We start from the raw sequence: 21312 nt of genomic DNA on the forward strand, positions 1-21312 counted from the left end.
CTTAATATTATGACACTACTTAAATATTGACACGTGATAATATGTCGTAGGATTGGTCCTGAATTATACACGTTACTGTAGTGTGTGTAAATTGTAATAATAATGTTATTATCGTAACTACATATCGCTACTTATCACGTTACAATAATAATGCATCAACCAAAACACGCCATACGTGGCTTAATTACACCCAAATTTAAATACAAATAAGAGAACGGCATACTTTCTGCAAACCGAATTACCGTACTACTAATCTGGATTTTGTTTACAAATAATTATTTTAAACTGGTTTATTTTTACGCTAAGAAAATTTCCTTTTTGTTTTCCCATTTGCTTATCAACGGGAAGCCTTATAATCAGATTATGCGTTCCAAACTCTCCGTATTTGGTTCTGTGTACAAAATACAATAGTTCTGCTTAATAAAATGTTTTGTAAACAAAACAAGCTAGGCCGTGGATTGGATAATAAAAGATGTCAAACGACTTGGCTCGCGGTCGCATACGAGTTCGGACATACACAAAACTCTTATCTGCGTTACCAGTATGGCTTGCGTAATGTAACCACATAAGGAAGGTTGACAATAATAATTATTGCTATTACTGCCTTGCGTATGCTAAATCCATAAATTTGTATATTGAGCTCATAAAAAAATATTCGTTTATAATATATTGCCTCCGTGTGTAAAAGCAATAAATGAAAATATGCGAATCTTGTTTAAAATCAACATGAATTTGAAAATTAATCAATTCATTTCAGAAATCTAAAACCTCTAGGAGTGTAAATGGGGTCATTTTTTTTTTTTTTTTTTAAGAAAAAAGAAATATTTGCGTTCTTATGATTTACCCAAATATTTAATTTTGAGGGCCATTTTCAACGAGTTGTAAATAACTCACTATTAGAAAATGGAATCGAGTTGGGGTAGAGTGGGATTCGAACCACGGACCTTTGGTCCGTGAGTCCGAGACACTAGCCACAGGACCACAACCCGATTTTGTATAATGATAATCACGATATGCTAAAATTCTCAATTATGTATTACTTAGACGGACGTAAAATGATCAAAATTTGACTCGAATGCTAAAATATTATTTAATATTTTTTACGTTGACCTATTCAGTATATTAGTTAGCATATAACTAACTAGATTGATTAGGCGATGGTAGCAAATTCGTTACATTACGACATGAAAAACACATTATAAAAATATTTATTAATAGGTAGATATGCATATTTTTCTTTCAGAAATTGAAGTCGTGGTATGTGCAATTAAATTTTACCCTTTTACACTTAAGATTACATTTCTTGAAAATCTTTATAAATGTAGTTGAGATTACTCATGAGGATACAAAATTCAAGACAGTGGAATGAGATTTGAATCAATTTTACACTCAACCTAGATTTTTACGGTGTTATTTTTTAATTTTACATTATTTCAATCCCAAATCTTATTGACAGTGTACACAGTCCGTTTTTTTATGAAATTGAAAAGCATATTATAAGAAAACTAATTTACTTACAAATACCTACCAACTTAAAATTGTTTTCCAACAGTTTGATTTTTATTTTGAGATTATTTTTTGGGTTTCTAGTATATTGTTAATGGTCGGTCTGAGTCTGAGGTCTCCAGGGTAATCTACATAATATTTCATAGCTTAAGTAGACTCTAAGGTTGGGTAGGGTTCCTTAATAATCATATTACTTATTTCCCCAAAGGTAGGGGATGAAGATTTCACCACGGAGTTAATACGAGGTCTTGAAAAGGCAATTCTGTGGTTCTAGTTTTAATTGGGCCTTGTTCCAGAATTAAAGTCCATTACAATTCTAAATGATGATACAAAATTTGTAAATACTGAGCAAATATAATCTCACCCTATTACGACCAAATTTTAGAATAAAATGTATGATATTCAATAAGTTTGACCAAAAATCTCATTGATTCGTGTCTACTAAAATGATAAAAGATAGTTGTGAGTATGTTGCCCGAAGTATGGAGTTTAATTCTCAACGGAGTTAACATAATTCGTATTATTCATTGTTTATTTATTATATATCTCTATATTAGCACCCGAATCGTAAGATTGATCATTCACATTTTGTATTTAATAGTTAGCATATCACCGAAACGCAAATAACTGAATACATCGAATTAACAGTTTCTTATAAATAAAGGTTTCTAATCCACGACAAGTAACTTTTTCTTTGAAAACCGTTTTGTTTTCACCGTAGCTATGAAAAACAACGATAGGTTGGTACGCGTAGGTAATTTTTTGGACGCATTGACGTTTATTGAACGTGGGTATCTAGGTCTAACAAAATACCTAACTAGTAGATATACCTATGTATTATTGCGATTACAATGAATTATCATCTAGTTTTCTCTGGACCAGGTGCAAAACGAACCAATCTAGTATTTTTATTATCTATTTCATCTATCAATTATTGTTTTATAGCTCGCTAAATACCTTCAATTAAAATATTTTTTAATTAATGAATAACTATTTCTCACCTACAAATATGCTTCGATCGTTGCATTGCATGTTGAGCGATGATAATATTATTTAAATGAAATACTAAATTAGCAAACAAACGTTTGTGTAAAACGAAATTTTTTCCTTGGTGCTAGTATAACCCAATTGCTACAGTAATATTACCTCGGTGTACAGTTAGATTTTTAAAGCATAAAAGTCGTATAGCGTTCATAATCTGATTTTTTAAATTAAGCTCATCTGAGATATAATTAAATGAAGGAAATTTGACGCTTTCCCTCGTAGCATAATTTAAATATTATTTTTCGCAGTTAAAATATGCTCGTTAAAATGTCTAAATTAGTTTGATACTAGTAGGTACGTTTTTATCTTAGCGTTTTAAAAAGTAATACATTTAGTGCTTCATTTTTAGTAATATGCATAAAAAGCTTTTTATGCATATTGATGATTAAATAACTAATAATATAAAACGATAAAACTTAGGTAATCAAAGTTCGCACTTACACTTCCTGCAAAGAGCAGTTATTAACAATAGTGCGATAATCGCCCGCTTGCTTAAATTCAACTTAACGCCGTTAGCGTTCGATTAAATTTATTGCAAGTGGTAATTTCGATACCCGGGTATTCAACTCTTTTGTGACCTAGTTAGTCGCTTCTGTTTCTGCTTAGTGTCATCGCGAGCCTTCGAAGGCATTATTTATGTCTATCCTATATCGCTCCAAGCGGGATGGGCTTACTCCAAAAGAAAAATGTATATTGTGTTTACAATACGAACAAATGTTTTTATTTTTTTAGGATTCGTTTCATTATATTTATTTAATGTATATTTTTTGCGACTGCAAACAAGAATCGGGTTAAATCTGTAATGTACTTGGGTATATATCTCTTATATAAATATATATAATTATAGCTGTTGGTTATCCAAATAAATAAAATAAAATAAAATAAATATTATGTACAGTATGCAAGGGTCGCATTTCTCCAATCGTACCCATTCGCTCCTCGGGTCTTAAACCGATATCTGCTCCTCGCAATTATAACCTCACAGTCGTAGAATAATGACGCATGTGATTTTTTTAAATTTGACATGAAAGCGGTTTATTTTTATTTTTTTTTCACACTTTATGTCACAACTAGGGCTTCCGGTTTCGACGAAAATTTGAGTCTCGAGACTGAGACGAGACTCGGAGACCAAGTCCCGAAATTTCGAGACTTCGAAACCGATAATTCGTATGAAAAATACGAAAATGTAGTAAATAAATGACATCAAGGGGGTGGGGTCATTCTCAATTTTCGCGATTTTTGCGCGTCCGCATGTGAGAATGTATTTAATAGTAACTGCAGTTCTGAAAATATATTATGTTAAAGGATGCGCAGTAAACATAATGTTGCATTAAAAATAGTTGTTATTAGCTTATTTGAAAACAATCTAAAAAATACTGAAATTTCAAATACTCTTCCAAACCGCAATGTCCGCCACCTCCCTGTTTACTTAAAAGTAGATATGAGTTAAACATTTTGTTATTGATAAACGATTTCTTATATAAATAGAACCTGGAACCTCAGAGTAATAATTCTCTAGAGAAGTCCTTAAGATCTACTGCATAGAACAAAAACGTTCCAATTTTTTAGTTTGGTTTTTACTTTAATAACAAATATGTAATGGACGGTTTCAGTTTGGGCTTGAAATTCTCAACCCAAGTACCTACGGCCCGTTGTATCGCTGTAATCTGTAGTTAACCTAGTGGTCAATAATCGTAACATGATTTTTCTCCATATGGGCGACTCTATTAGGTTATCACTGAGTTTGAAGTGATGCCCTCATTTTTAAGCATCCTTAAAATACATTGCAATATTTTGGGTTTGTCTAAATGTTTGCGGTCGAAAGACTGGATTTCACCCCTTAGGGAGCAATGACAAGTCATACGCCCTGTAAATGCCTATACTTCCATATTTCTTTCTCTAAACTGTTCACAATTTCTGTTGTAATGTGTTAATCTTAGTTATGTGTAATTTAAAAGAAAGTCTACGTCGCATTTTCCGAAGTTTATTTTAGCTTTTTAGCTAGGCATAATCAATCCGATATGCAGTTGTCTTTTTCGCACAGTATCAGGGAGACATTTGCGAGAAAGTGACCGAAAAACAATGTTCAAATACCTATTCATCAAAATTGACGACGGTTTTCAGAACTCTACATTCTCTTAAAGCCTTAATTTTCAGGAGAGGGCTTTTCTATTTCGCTTCAAACCGTGTGAAGAATCTTGGTTTTAATAAAATACACCTTACAACTAAGCCCGAAGGTAATCTAATTTATAATTTATATGTAGCTCATAATTTTTTTTAAATTTCATTTGCACCCAATATAAATGATTGAAATTAGGGTTTATTTAATATATCATGTTTTGAAAAAAACGGTAATAATTAGATTTTTTTTAAAGTTAGTTTTTAGCGTGTTTTTTTTATATTTTTTTATATATATTTGGACCCCTGTATTTAGTAGCCTTACGTGTCATGTATAAGGCTAAGGTACTCGTTCTTGTTTGTCATGGAAATGGGATGTTCGATCACTGATTTTGGTTTATTACCTTTATGAGTCCAATCACCATTGTTGCAAAGTTCAAGAACAATGGCGCGTGATAACTACTTTTAACTACAGTGTGGATATCTGTTAAGGATATTCCATCTTTCCTGCATTCTGCTTTAAGATTATGGCGTTGTAAACTGAAAAATAGGCACTGAAATAACAGATGTTCGATACCCTGTGAAGAAATATCATAGCATGGACAATAATCATCATTCCTTAATTTAAACCTATATAGATAACTTCTCATAGCTCCGTGTCCGGTAAAAATTTGGGTCGTTTCGAAAGTACTTAGGTGATGATGACGGAAGTTTGCTGCATCAGCCAGCGTTGGGAAAAACGTGTTAGCGTGTTTTGGTGATTTTGTTTCTTAGGTAATCGATGCGTCTCAATACTAGCTTTAAATTAAAAAAAACAAATTGCTATGCGGGGCGAATATCGTGTTTTGATAAAATGATTGTCAATTGTTTGACACCGCGTATCCTCTCAATACTTATAATCTATAAACGTGAAATAATTATAAATAAAAGTAATGCAAAATATATTCTACGTTGCCACTTCAGCATTTTTTTGCGAACGCATTCTGAACGAGTCGTTTATAATAGGAATAATGATATATTGAAATTACAAAGGCTTGCGCAGGTGTATTTAACTGCTGTATCAATAAGTACCTCCGTGAAGCGTGTGACTTCCTTTTTTTCTCTGCTTATAATATCTTAAGCCCGTTTCAATTGTATCAGAAAACTAAATCTGAAATTTGTCAGATTTCGACACGTTTATCTGAGTTTAAAATAAAATGTTGTTTCGTGTAAAATACAAATTCTGCGTCCGGACGGATGAAATATACGGTTCTGTGTGTGAAATAGAATCATAATCTTGGACGAGTATTTTGGACTAGATGGTTCTCGGGTAAAAAACTTGAATAGTGAAATCTAATCTAAATCTAACACAACCCGTGTCGAGGTATTAATTTACACAAGATACTATCAAGTCAAACAGTACCTAAAATAATATATTTCTAAATATTAAAGCAGATGGAATAATAATTAAAAACACTAAGTAATAAAGTTTAATAAAAAAAACTATTTTATAAGAACACGGAACCATAAAAGTTGTAAAAACAGTATAATTTTTTAAATTTTTTTTAATTTAAATAATATCTATAATTATAATTTTTTACAATTTTTATATTTTTTAAAAATATTTTACTAAAACTAAAATCCCACCAAGGCACTTTCTATAGCTTGTTGGTGGAGATTATATTTATAATAACTTATATAATATTATTTACATTTTAAAAAAAACAATGAATAACAGATATAAATTAACAGCCGGAAAGATCAGAATATACATGTATATACAAATAATAATATATAAGTTTATTTTTTAAATACAAGAAAATATATGAAAAATTAAAATATTTACATATTAGCTACTATTCATATATAAACTTTTCATCGAGTAGCCACTTTCTTATTTTGCTCTTGTTACTATGTGAGATACAAACTAATACAGCAAATAAACAAATATTTACTATATCAGCTTGCATACCACATAGCACATACCGCACACCGCATCTGAGGACATAAGTCTCCTTGGCGGTGCCCACATACACGGAAAAGTTGCTCGTTGCCGGACGAGAAAAGCTGCCCGAAAGAGCTCTCTGTAATCTAGTAGCCTTAGCATCTTTGTGCTGTGAGAAGGTAATCCAGAAGTATATAATATGCACTTCATTTGATTGAGAAAAGAGGGAAGTGAATTCTTCAATTACTGGGACTAAACTGATTGGACATGATCAATTCGCCATACCAAACTTTTGAAAGGCCTTGAAATTCTTTCTGGAAGCCACCAGATCTGTATATCCGACAGGAACTATAACAGGGCCACGGATAGTAGCGAGAAGCTCCATTCGGCAATCATAGAGAGGTGTAAAGGGACAAGACCACAATAGTAGCCACAATATTTCGAGTTTATCCTGTTCTTTGTATACAAGTACTGGGTTTAACCCATTAAGAGAATATGCGATGCGATGAATTTAGATAAATAGGTATTTGAATGTTGTTTTTCTGTCACTTTCTCACAAACGCTTTCCCGATACTGTGTGATAAAGACGACTGCATGTCGGCCTGTTTATGCCTAACTAATATCGATAAAATCCACGTTTTCCTGTCCCCAAAACTGAACCGATTGGTTATTTTTTCTAAGAAAGATTATCGGAATGAAATTTTCCGCGTCGGTACCTTTTCCGGTTTTTAAAAATTATTTTTCATATTTGTATTCCGTACGTTCGGAGACGGCAGATAAAACTAGGCGCTTTTTGGGTTTTCGGGTGGTCTTAGCTTCCATTAGAAACAATTAATTAAAAATGCAAAACGATAAAGCCGCGCCAATGGTAAATATCTGTAGTGTGTAAAAAAATCATTGCTCTAGTTCCATAATCCAGGGAGAAAATAAGGTAATACGTTTTTATGAAGGAAGATACCGAGTTTCCTCTCAAAGGGTTATTTTCAATATATGAACAGATATGGAGGACTATTTTGAGCTGACAATGATAAGTCAAATTGCCTACACTTCCATATATTCCGTTCTCGAAACATTATTATTCTATATTATTAAATCTGTCGACAAGCTTCTTGCTCGCAATAATTCTGACTGATTTATTATTCTTCTTTTTTTATCCATATGAAACGGGCTTTGCGCATTGTTTAGAAAAGTGAAAATGCCTGAATATATTTCCCTTTCATCGTAATAGATACCTAATTACATCGCAGAATAGGACGTTGTATGTAATGATGTAACCTTACTATTTCTTTTAGGGCTCATTGCATAAAAAATATTGTGTTAATTTTTTTTTAAGCTATATAGTTATTTTGAGCTAACGTGCAAATCCCACTATACACCTTCAGCATGGATGTTGCATAAAAATATACAATCAACGTGCTGATTTGTACAGGGTGTTCATTAAACCCTGTCACATCCGAAACCACGATGATCAGTATTAGCAAGAATACATATTGGCACATGAAAAGAAATTTTTGGATCGAATACAATTTAAAAAAATATAATATCAGAAAAAGCAAATGGTTTCTGACTCCTGCAAGGGAGATACTAGGTAGGGGGGAGGGGAAGTCTGATACGCCAAAAATGCGCAGCCGCGCTCCCCTCGCTTCTCCTCTGCAGAAGTAAGCAACCATTTGTTTTGTTTAAATTTAAAAAAATAAAATACTACTTTGTTCTAAATATTTTTTAAAAAATGCTAATATGTCTTCTTGCCTTTACTGATCATCCTGGTTTCGGATGTGACCGAGTTTAACGAACATCTTGTATACAAGTAACATTTAATAAAATGTTTGACCAGAAAGTTAATGCTAATAAATGAATATTATTGCGTTTCCGTTAAAATGGCAAAAATGGATAGTTTTATCTTACCGTTTTTAAACAATCCATTTTCTCAATTTTCACTAAAACGCATAAAAAATATTACACTGAACTCTTTGTAACTTATTTTTTTTGTTCAGCCAGCCCTTTATTAACTATCGTATACAGTAAATTCTGATACATCCATAATATTCCTTTCTAAAATATTTCATTTCGTCCCTAATTAAAAGTGGTTTAAAGTTTTAACGCAGTTTTTGGTTTGTCGCGGACTCACGGATCTGGGCCCTGATTACAATGGGAAGTTACTAGAGTTATCTATGACTAACTAAAAAGTGAAAATCGAAATTGGTGTTCAAAAATAAGTATATTTGCATGAACATTTAAATGATTTTGATAAACTTATAAATAAAGTTATCAATGAAACTTCTTGGTTTAGTTTTACTTCTTTATTATTTTGACTAACGAGCGCTTTCGCCTAAGTAGGCATCTTCAAGACTGGTGAATTGTTTACAACGTTTACAGCTTTTATACTAATTTTAACATATTTTGGAGAAAGATCGAATAAGTATTTTAACAGGGGACAGAAAACATAAATATTTACAACTAGTTTGCTAAACAGTTCATTTTTGGGAGTTTTCGGACCGAAATTGGGATTAAGCATTTTTTTTTTTTTTTTTTTTTTATTTAAATTTTATTGATAAACCCTTACGGGTTACATACATTTAACAAAATGTTTTCACTTTTAAAATTCAAATTCTACTGTTAATAATAATATTTTTAACATCTTTTGTAAAGGTTGCCTGAGTCTTTTGTTTAGTTTTGTTTGGTAGTTTATTGTATAATTTCAGTCCATGGTTTATAAGTCTCGATTGTCCTTTTCTCGTTTTAAAAGATTGTATATGATATTTTTCTGAAATTCTCGTATTGTGTTCATGTTTACTACAATTTTTTTCAAGTTTTAATTCTTCGTCTACAATTACATCAGTGGCTAATTTATGAATAAATTTTAAAGATTCTAGTTTAAAGAGTTCAGTTACGTTTAATTGTTTAGTTTGTTCAAAAAGTTCTTTAGTTGCTGTTAGATAGGGAAGGTCATATACTAACTTTAATATTTTATTTTGCTGTCTTTGTAGTCTGTTTATGTCATTTTGATATCCTGTTCCCCATAGTAGTTGCATATAACATATTTTAGTTTTAACATATGCTTCATACATTTTTTTTTTTCCTTTATTGGAACAAAGTTTTTGATTTTAAAAAATAGACTCGATAAAGTTGCCACTTTGCTAATTAAATTGTTGATATGAATTTTCCATGTCAATTGTGTGTCTATTGTTCGTCCTAAATATTTAACATGTTCAATTTCAGTTAGTCGTTCATTATTTATGTAAGCATCTACTTTGTGACATTTTTTTCTAGATTCAAAATGGATAATATTGCATTTTTTTTCATTAAGTGTAAGTAAGTTTGTGTTTGTCCATTTAGTCAATATAGTAAGGTCTTCGTTTATGTCATTGTTTGTTAATACGTCTGTTTGATTTTTATAAAAAAGTCCAATGTCGTCGGCATACATAATAATTTTCCCTTTAAAATTATACAGTGATAAGTCATTAATATATAAAATATATAACAGTGGACCCAAAATAGATCCTTGTGGGACTCCAAAATTTACTGTTTGTATTTATTATTTAAAAGATCGGAAATAACACATGGCGAAATACAACAGAGTGGAAAATACACCCAAAAAAAAGTAAAACTAATCCATGAAGCTTTATTGATAACTTTATTTATAATTTTATCAAAATCATTAACTACGGAGTTTTATCAAGAAATATCAACAAAAACATCAATATTGAACATTTAAAGTATCTTTGTCGGTAACCTATAATTGAACATTAAAATGTTTCTTTTTTGGGTGATACCGTGTTGTTGGATTTGTTCCGACGTTTCGACTACCATTGCAGGAGCCATCTTCAGGGTAAACTGAGCGTTTTGTATAAAAAAAGTATGTGTTTAAGTACTAGTAATTTGTATTGTGTCGCAGTCGACAGTAGACATATTTCTATTCGGAACAAATCCAACACACATGGTATCACCCAAAAAAGAAACATATTGATAACAGTGACCGTGAAAACCTTCGCACCTATATAATTGAACATGTTTAGAAGAAAAAATGTATGCATATTCTGATTTTCATACAGAAAACTTAATTTTACTTTGTAGATAAAATTAAAGATAAATATTAACTTCCCATTGTAATCGAGGCCTAGAGGTTCAATGATCATACCACGCTATACTACAACTCGGTTTCCATTTTTTATGGTCCTGTAGTTGAAAAATCAAAGATCTCTAATGTTACACTATTTTTACAAAATGAATAAGTCATTCACTTAGATACCCGCACAGTTCTATCGACCTGCTAATGAAATAATATTATTTATAATTATTGCATGCAATTGCAGGTGATGATGACATTGCTGCCTTACTTATTATTCTTTGCGATACATCGATGTTTTGTATCGTTAACATTTTCATTTATTAGTCATGCCTCATGCCTCTCCGAGATCGGGTCACGGACGGACTATTATTTATAAACAAGGTAAAAAATAACAACCATCAAAAGTGACATCAGGTTTCATTATTTTATCAATTACGTCAGAATTCTTATAAAATTTAAACAAACTGCTATTTTTTTTTCATCGGTAAATTTAAACCTTTATGAAATTAACAATAAACCAAAAATGTTTAAAGCTAATTATTAAAGTCGACATAAAATTTTATTTATCAAAACACAATTTTTTCTCTGTTTTTGATGTGTACATGTATTATTATTATCTTATAATTTTTCTGAAATAATTTTTCATATGTGTTCTATATATATTGTTATCTAATACTTTTCCTGTAATTCAATTTTTCATGATTTATTTTTAATATAAATTTGTTAATACATTTTTTTTATACATATAGATTACTGCTTAACTATATTATTACTAGGCAATGACGGAAATTTTAATACATTTTAAATACTTCAAAACAGAACCATGAGAATAGTGCTAAAGAAAAGTAGGTATAATAAAATAGAAAAAATGCGAGACGATCTTAATTGGATAACAATAATAAAAAAACTGTAATATAATATGCTTGTTTTTATATTTAAATTCTTAAACAATTAAATGCCCATATACTTCATTGATAGGATAGTGCTAAATAGAATAGGCTGCCATTAAAAAAAAGACAGAATCTCAAAATTGTATTATGTATAAAGGTTTGAAAATGTATGAAGAGATGCCTGAATGTATGAAGAATGAAAAAAGTTTGAAGGAATTAAAAAATAAATATTATGTGTACTGTAAAATAAGTGTAAATATTAGTATATATACTATGTATTGTAATATAAGCTATAGTCCTTAAAATGTAACATGATTAGAATGACAGTTGTCAGAAAAAGTGACGACATAACTTTGTAGTAACGTCAAAGGCGTTATTTATATTGACACACGAAAAATCATTTGTATCTGGCGTGTTAGTTTATTTTTTATTACAATGCTTGAAACATAAATCAACGTTGATGTATAAAATCAGCTTTAAAACAAAAAAAAAACTAAAATAAACCTAATTATTAACGACGTTCTTACAAGGTTATGTCATTTTGCAAAAACGTTAGAGATAATGAAAAAAATATTCGTTTGACGTTGTTCATGAAAAAAGTATAAATGTCTCATTTTTTGGTGAAAAATTATGTTAAACACACTATAATAGGCTTGTTTTTTCATTTTTTATATCAATTTTCGGAAACAGAGTTTCAGGATTGCATGAAATAACTGATAACGTCGATTTGATCAGTAATTTCCCATCACTAATTAAATTAGTTTGACAGCTGTCATTCTAATCAACCTATATTTTAAGGACTATAGCTTAAGAAATAAATAGAAAATAATTTAAAACAAATAATTTTTTAACTTGTTTCGTGTTTAAAAACTATAGGTATATATTTAAAAAGAAATGAATATAAATTAAAATTTAAACTATGTATTTTCAAGAAATATCAATCTAAACCACTCAGATTTTCACGGTAGACCGTACACTGTACCTGTAATGTTAACATAAAGTCAATGTCGTGTAAATTCTGTCAAGAGTCATGTTTTGAACAGGTTAAAGGTGTGACACATCGTATGGGTGACGTAGGCGCTAGGTACGATCCCGGCCCACTTTTCTAAGTTTTGAATATGCACGTACAATTATTGAATACGAAACTAACCGTTGGAATCTTCAGTTTAAGTTTAACGAATAATTACGAATTATGTGTATTTTTATTTATTGAATCAAAAAAAGTTCTATTGTATTTTTTATATTTGACGTTTCTACCTGTCTAATGGAGCAAGATGCTCTCGTGTTTAGAGAAGTTTGTTTTTTTAAATATATTTTTTAGTTGTTATGTTTTTTACATTACATAGCATAAAAACCTACCGTATTGTATAGGACTCGTCGCACATTATTCATTCGATGTGTATCAGTTAAATTTAAAAAATAAAATGCTTTTTTTTTTTTTCAGAATACGGTTTTGAAATTTAACATACTTAAAAAAAAAAAAAAAACAATTTATATCATTTCGTCATTTGAATTTTAACAAAAAGGTTTCTAACTTTTTACTAAGCTCTTTATTGTATCATTTTTAATACAATTTACAAGTTTTAAGCAAATATATTATTTTCATACTTACGTACCCATACACACGCACCCTCTCCCTCATTCATTCCCACACGCACATGTATCCCCTCTCTCATTCATTCACGCATACACACATTCACACACACATGAATACAAACGTCACACAAATACAATTACTAAACTTCTTTTCTTATATATTATGTGTCATTATATTTACAGTGGATTTTTTTAATTGGCTTTAGTATTGTTAAGATTTTTCTAATTATTTTGTTTATGTAATAGCTGTAAAAATCCCAAATAAAATAAAATAAATAAATAAATAAATAAAACATAGTTTATTCAGTTTTACATTACGGCACGTATATACATAGGTACATTGAAAAAATAAACGATTTAAATTTTTTGATATAAGAAACTAAAATGAACCTAAATAACAAATAAACACTCAATGTTACTATCTAGAAACAGTGAACGATATAATATAGTGAGGGTTGAATACATTTTTCATTTTTGTAACACTTTTTGGGAAATTATATGAACGGCATTTCAGCAGTAAAATGTTATCATCTTGAAGTTGAGGCTAAAAAGTATCTTGTATTCAGTAAATGGTTCCTTTTTAATATTGTAGTAGAATATCATTAGCATCTTGTATTTTTTTAAATAATTTATTGTGTTACATAATTTTTGTAGTATTTATATAAAAACGTTTACAAAAATATTTATGGGTAACATATTATGTAATATACAAATATTGTTACAAAAATCGATGAATACATCGTGGAAACTAGGATGGAAGGGGTTTCATATGATTCTTAAGCTCGGATTTGAATACTTTTGTTTTTTTTTAATATTTTTTTATTTATGAAGGTAATTTATTAGAATTCTTTTTACCCGAAAACAAATAATTTTGGACCTATGCACACTTCAATCAAAGGGAAATCTAGTTTTTCGGAAGTTTAATAAAATATGGATTGCTTTCTTTTAAAAGACTCTGTGGTTAAAAAATCCATTTGGAGACGGTGCTTGAGGGGATCCTAGAGCCCACCATTCATTAAAAATCGACATTCAACTGAATGGCTAGACCGTTTGTTGAATTAATTAAGATAGCTCAACGTTCAACGAGCTGACTGATTGAAAGCTAGACCCTTGGAAACGGCCAAACAAAAAGCTGCCAGGTTAGGTTAGGATAGGTTGGGTTAACTTTTTTTGCACCACAACAGGTCAGGAGACCCAATAACATAGATGAATTACAGCACAGAACACTCAGGCTTGAGAAAAATCTCATTTAATTTTTGTGTTCTTATCGGGAATCGAACCCGTAACCTTCAGTGCGTGAGTCAAGCGTCTTAACCACTACACCACGGAGGCCGCTAAAAATAATAACAAAAAAAAAGTTTTTTTCATAACTTATTGAGTTAAATTAAGGATTGAGTTACGTAGAAAGACCGTTTTTTTATAATTAAACTTAACCCAACCTATCCTAACCAAATCTAACTTTACATAACAAAATTTATATTTTTTGAAATAAATTATTATTGTTATATTAAAATTAATGTAGCTATGCGACGTTCATCCCTTTTGTTGAAATTTGCCATTAACATTTTGGCAAAGCGTCTGTTAGTCATTCAGTTAAATGCCGGCATTTAGTGAATAGCCCAGCCGCCTAATTGAGTGGCTGATTTAACTATTTGGCGGCGACATATATACTGATTAATAATCTGTTGTTCTTAATTTATAAAATAATAGTATAATTTAGGCCTGTTATAGAAACATATGACTTCATTGTTTAAAATCATAAGAAAAGTAAATCAAATGTTGTATCATATTCAAGGATTAACCTAAGAAGCCTTAATGTATTTTCAATATTTTTACGACAAATCATTTTCCGGAAAAACAATAATATAAATAAATATGATATAAGGAACAAATACATATAGAATAAAAATATCGTTTTCTTTTCTGTCGGATACGACAGTTCTACGTTTCACGTGTTTTCAATTTAAAGTGAATTCATTTTAGCTTTTAGCTCGCCTAAAACATAAAAGTTTTACTTTTTTTTTCAGTTCTTATATGATAACGTTTGCCAATATGTCTTTGTTATATATTCAGTTTCTTTCAATTTCTTTTTTTTAATTTTTTTTTTTCATATTATAAACAATAAAATTGATGTTACCTCTCTCGAGTTACCCGTGCCAAAGACACTTGACAATATATTTTTTTACATGTGATAATATACAAAACAGACTTAATATACAGAGAGAAATGACAAAATGTTAAAAAGACAGTTTTAAACAATACGTATTTAAGTTTATATTTAATTTCTCTATACCTATATTATTTATATTATAAAACGCACAATAAAAGAACATAACGTGGAGCAGGTGATTCAATATTTGTTTGGGCGAATGAGGAAATCCATTTTATTCTACCCACCTCCACCACTATTCATTACAGCCTTTTTGAACATTTCCTCGTGTTGAATTGGACAGTGTTTTTGCGTCATTTTACATTTTTATTATAATATTGAATTATAATAGAGTTATCAGCATTATCATTTCCTTTATAAATTTCTATTTGAATATTTAATACGTTTAAATGCATCACATAATATATATTTCAAGGCACATATAAAACGAAAATACAAATTTAATGTGAAACATAGTAAAATAAAAATACCCAGTAATTAAGCTAGGTTTACATGGGGGCAATACAATTGATAGGACAATATTGTCTTGTCCCATCTACGTGAACAGCCTCGACCACGCAGGACAGGACGCTGGGAAAATATGCAAATTCGGCCGTTTTTCACACGTGAGCGCTGCGAAAATGAACGCACGATGACGTTTGTTACTAACAATTTTGCGAAATATTTTATACCAAGATGTGTTGTAATTGTTAAAAAAAACGATCTAAATAATAAAAAAACATTTTTCCTCCTGACATTTTCAGCAGAAAAAAAACACAGGAGAGACACGCACGCGTCAAGCAAATCGCTATTGCCCTACAGTCCTGTCATTATCCTGTGGAGATAGCCTTCCATATATTTCTGTGACAATTTTTCGGAACAATTTCCTGTCCTACAAATTGCTGTTCATCCGTGGAAAATAAACTCTACTTGAAAGTAAAATAAAGCTATCCTCTCTGAACTGTCTTTCAGTAACATTAAAAATGTCGATATCTGAAGAGATACGGTTTAGTATGAGCTATTCGCACTTGCATTGATCCGAAGCGAAAGATTATTCAACTTACTTTTGTGTAGAAAAAAATAACAAAATACGCTTCGATTGGAGTATGTACCAACACAGTTGCTTATGCGCCGTTTGTTGCGAATAAGAGATGATAATTGTGTCAAAAAACAAGTTTTTAGTCAACAGTAATTTTTCTTACCCTTTACAAAATGTACGGCATAATCTTTTGTCCTTGGAAAAAGTTTAAGCCATTTAAAAGTACCTATTAACCATTTTTTTGTAATATTATAACTATTACGTGTACGAGACCCATTTAAACGTTTAAATGTAATACCCATAAATTCAACTAACGTTAAGATGTGCTCCCTTCTTTATTACAAATGATTTATAATTATCTTTCTCATTTTGCATTATGAAGAATTAATAAAAATACCTTTGGGAATACGAAGGTGGGTGGAATATTAAACAGGATAGATTAAGGCATGCAATTAAAATTTGTAAGGGTCACGTCTTTTAATTATTTTATCATATAAAAGACAAAGTGTATTTAAATTATGATAGCAAATTACGTATTCGATCATTAAAACTTCTATGAAACACTAAATTGACTCATGATTTTTATTAAAATATCAACAAAACTCCTCGGTTAAGTTTTATAAGCTATCTTGTTTTATTTGACCAAAAAGCGTTTTTGTTTATATAGGCATTTTTAGGACTGGTAAATCGTTCAAAACATTTTAAACTTGCAAACTATTTTACAAGTTTTTGGGGTGTAAAAGTACCAGGTAAGTATTTTAATGTTTAGGACAGAAAACATTTCATAACAACTAGTTTTCAAAACAGTTTGAATCCAACCATACAAAACTCAGTCCGAAGAAAGAAAAATATGGAAATAAATTTAGATTTTCCTAAAAAAAGTGTTTTAAACATTTTATATGTGCTTACACTAGAGTATTAATATAAAAGAAGAATTGCTTATTATTTATGTAGAGCCTATTCGTATCAACGTTACCAAATATACCCATTATTTTGTGCATTGCGAATAGACACGATAGACTAAATATCTCTAGTAATGGCGCAGAACAAATTCAATAAAGAATTCTTTTTTCTATAGAGCGTGTCATTATTACAATACTCTTCATTTCTCCTAAACTAAATATAGAAAATTACTTATAGGCGTTTATAATACGCCTAATATATTAGTATGCCATAAAAAATGTATATTCATGTTTATGTTTTGTACCTTTTTCAATATTATTACACGAGTTATCATATTTTATTATTATTTTTATATACGTTCTTTTTTAATTTTATTTACTTTGTTATTATATTGACATATTTTATTAGCAGTTTCTGAATAAGTGACATTTCTTAACTTTTCAATAAATTTTATTATATTTTTTTTATTTTTTTTACTTTTTATTTTTGCACCTCCACAGGCCAGAAGGCCCAATTACAGTGGTTAATTACATCACAGAAAACCCAGGCTTGAGAAAAATCACATTTAATTTTTTATGTTCTCACCAGGAATCGAACCCGGAACCTTCCGTGCGTGAGTCAAGCGTCTTGACCGCTACACCACGGAGGCCGCCCGATAATGACACTTGATTAATAACTTACATAGCTGTGGAAAGTGAATATTGACTGTTTTTACAATTTAAGCTCCAATGTAACCTTATCTTCTCTATGAATTATATGTATAAACGGTTGTTTTTTACCCAAATAAATAAAACAAATTATGTATTTACACTTTGTATTATTGCATAATAACACTGCCCATAGAGCGCGCTGAAATGATTAAAATTACAAGCAATAAGTTCTAAATTTTCGCATATCGTTGATGATCGCGTTAAACAATGCATCTTCGTTAAACATATTTCATAAAGGGCGGGGCATTGTTCGATCTAAATTAATAACCCGCGCATTGTTCCGAGTTCCGAAGCTCGTCTCAACTCTCGAGGGCTTACCATCGATTTTCATTTGACTGTGAATATGACCTCAGATTAAGCTAATATTTGTTTCGTGCTGATTATATATCGATGTTACTATGCCGACGGCAGATAACAATGATGTGCTATGCAAAACAAGTGCGGAAAACCGCTACTGAGAATTCATTGCTCTAGTCTAGAGCTTCACTCGGGAACTTGGAGAATTATCCAGAAAATCTGGTGCGACGGAATTCCCGCTCTTGGAAATTACGTCGTTATAAGTCGCATGCATAAGATATCCTTCGGGGGAAGTTGGGAATTTCTTGTGACGCCGAAGCGGGAGTTTTTTCCTCCGTCGATTTTTAAATATTCGCCGTAGTCGATTTTCTCATTATCTCCTTAAGTTAAATTGGACCTTATTTATATTTCAGGCACTCGCAAATAAGTTTTGCGATTTAATTAATGAAGCAAAAAACGTCGGTTTCAAATACCGATTCCAAAATAGCATAGAATTAATTAAAAATTAATATTAGTCCAGAAGGAGTGTAGAATCATATTTGAATACATCAGACTATGTCCAATAATTCCCCCCAGAAAAATATTATTTTAACACAAATGTAAGGTAAAAAAAAGCAATCTGGTAATTTCTCTAAAATTTTATTGTGCACGCGGAAATATTGATTGACACAACAGAGTAGATAAGTAAAGGGTCATTTAATAAGAGTAATTGAATTATAATAACTTTGAACTTAAAATATAAAACAAATTTTATTTTACATAAAACGGATATTTTTATACCATGTTAAATAATATTTGATATCTTAAAGATAATTTCGGTCAAATATCCACGATAGAGTTGTTAAATCCGAGATCCAATTTTCATTAGTTCTCTCATTAGATGGGCAAAGTAGGGTAAAAAAATTTACTACCCTGGCAACACTAACGAAACGTTTATTTTGTTTCTTCGACAATCTGACCAATGGAAAAATTATTCAATTTTTAAGTAATGCATTTGTTACATACACATTCATTTGCTAATTACACATGAACTGTGATTGTATCCTGTTTCTTTAAGATCCTAGCAGTATTTCTACACTTTGAAGGACACAACACGGCATAGTTAAATTCAAATCAGGAGTTGCGTACTGAGCGACGTCTACAAAGAAACTAATGGGTCGAAACGTAAACCTATTCATTTATGAGTAGTTTAGTCGCTTTTTGTTTGATGTGCGTATGCGGTTTCTGGACTATTCTTAATTCTTTGCTTAGTAGATTTGTTCTCAAAATATTCTTAGAACGTTCTAGACATCATAGGCAATGCTTCATATTTTGGCAACTAAATTTTCAAATCAAAATGTCAGTCTGTACTTTGCTCTGTTTTAATCCACTGCAACCCGTGGTGGAGTTAACTAGAGAGGTTGTGCGGCATACATCATAAAGTCTCTCATTACAGAATGTATTTCCAAATATCATATTCCGCCCCCCCCCAATATATATATTCGTCAGAACAGCTGTTCTAGTGTATGGAGGTGCGTGCTGCGAGACAATTTTACCTAAATGAAGCATTGACACACACCGGAAGTATTTTCGGAATTACACTGGGTACGTTTTCCACAGAGGGTGGAATACAAACTGTGTTGGCTTATGTATAAGTGCCTCCACAACTCTACTCCGGAGTATCTAAGGGAACGCTTAGATCAGCTACGTCTACGGCGAGAGGAAAAGTTATTATATATCTACGCAAACAGCGCAATAAATTCGGTGAACGCGTATTTACGATCGCAGGCCCTATGACATGGAATGCTCTCCCAGCAGAAGTGCGAAGCTGTGAGAATGAAGTGTTATTTCAGAATAAAATTAGAACCGACTTGTTCTCTAAATCATTTAAATAAATCCGTAGCGTGAGATAACAAAATAAATTGTTTTACTCTTTAATTTAAATTACAAATTTAAAAGTTTCAATAAAATTTATTTATCTATAGTCACTTTGTAAAGCACTTTAAGATATTATATTACGAAAATAGCGCTGTGTAAGTTATCCATAATAATAATAATAATACGCTCAAAGTATTCTGCTAGACAGATTTGGAGGTGGACATCGTCATCCCCATGCTCAGGAACTTGAATATATAACAAAGGGAAGAAATAATATCAATGTCAATATTCCACCCTTAACACTACGAAGGTCCAAGGATTGTTTTTCTGCCAAATTGTTTGATATGCTCCCTCATAAAATTAAGTTAACTTATGAAAAACATATTTTGAAAGAAATCAAAACCTGGCTGAAAAAAATTAGGATAGAAGAAATTAAAAATGTATTTTGGAATATGTTTCATACATAAGAATATAATTTTAGTTTCTTGAAAATCCTTTTGCGTTTTATTGGTGTAGGTATGTTTAAATTATTTGTTTTTTTTTTCATTTCTTTTGAATTTTTACACAATTGGTGTGAAATATGTACAATTATGTAAAAAAAAATAAAACACTGACACTCCGGAACGTGCCTGTGGGCCAGTGGAGTGGATCCATCCATAAATAAAAATAAAATTATATTGAATGTACCGTACCTATTGTATAAACATTTTTGTAAACTATGTATTTGTATTTTATATTGGATTAAATAAATAAATAAAAATAAATTTGAATGACATGTGTAATATATATATTTTTTTTAAATAACACCGTTCAGTACTCCTTAGAACAGGTTTTCCTAGTGAGAAGGACTCTTAAACTAATTTTGTATCAAAAATATTTTTTATAAAATAATATAAATAATAAAAAAGATCTTGAGAAGAATGTTTCGCTATGCCTGAAATATTGGCCTCGTGGTGTAGTGGTTAGCGCGTTTGCCTGCCATGCAAGAGGTCTCGGGTTCAATTCCCCCTATTGTCGAAATGAAATATTTATTCAATAAGGTGTTTTTACGCTTGAAAATGTCATTATTTCCGGACTGGTTCCTAAAGCGTAAGACTGATCATCTTACCATTATGTGCGGAAAGGGAATGAAGAAGAAGAAGAAGATAGAAGGCAGCAGATGTACGTTATGCATTATACGCGAATTATTACGAGTTGCAAAATTATTCCA

At 30.7% G+C, this 21312-nt stretch overlaps 1 protein-coding gene across 2 annotated transcripts in view; it reads left to right on the top strand.

Moving 5' to 3' along the window:
• LOC148279966 (syntaxin-binding protein 5-like) overlaps positions 1–21312 on the top strand; it is a 289500-nt gene that overhangs the window by 1009 nt on the left and 267179 nt on the right. Inside the window, exon 2 of one of the 2 annotated variants that reach the window (XM_088229139.1) lies at positions 17827–17953. The exons of the other annotated variant lie outside the window; for it this stretch is intronic. Within the exon in view, the coding sequence (XP_088085265.1) occupies positions 17827–17907 (81 nt within the window). The 3' untranslated portion in view covers positions 17908–17953. Of the gene's footprint in view, positions 1–17826; positions 17954–21312 lie in introns of those variants that run through there. 2 annotated transcript variants of the gene reach the window in all.

Source organism: Micrasema longulum, unplaced genomic scaffold, assembly GCF_059751315.1.
Source record: "Micrasema longulum isolate JH-2025_06_02 unplaced genomic scaffold, ASM5975131v1 h1tg000639l, whole genome shotgun sequence".
Taxonomy (NCBI): Eukaryota; Metazoa; Arthropoda; class Insecta; order Trichoptera; family Brachycentridae; genus Micrasema; species Micrasema longulum.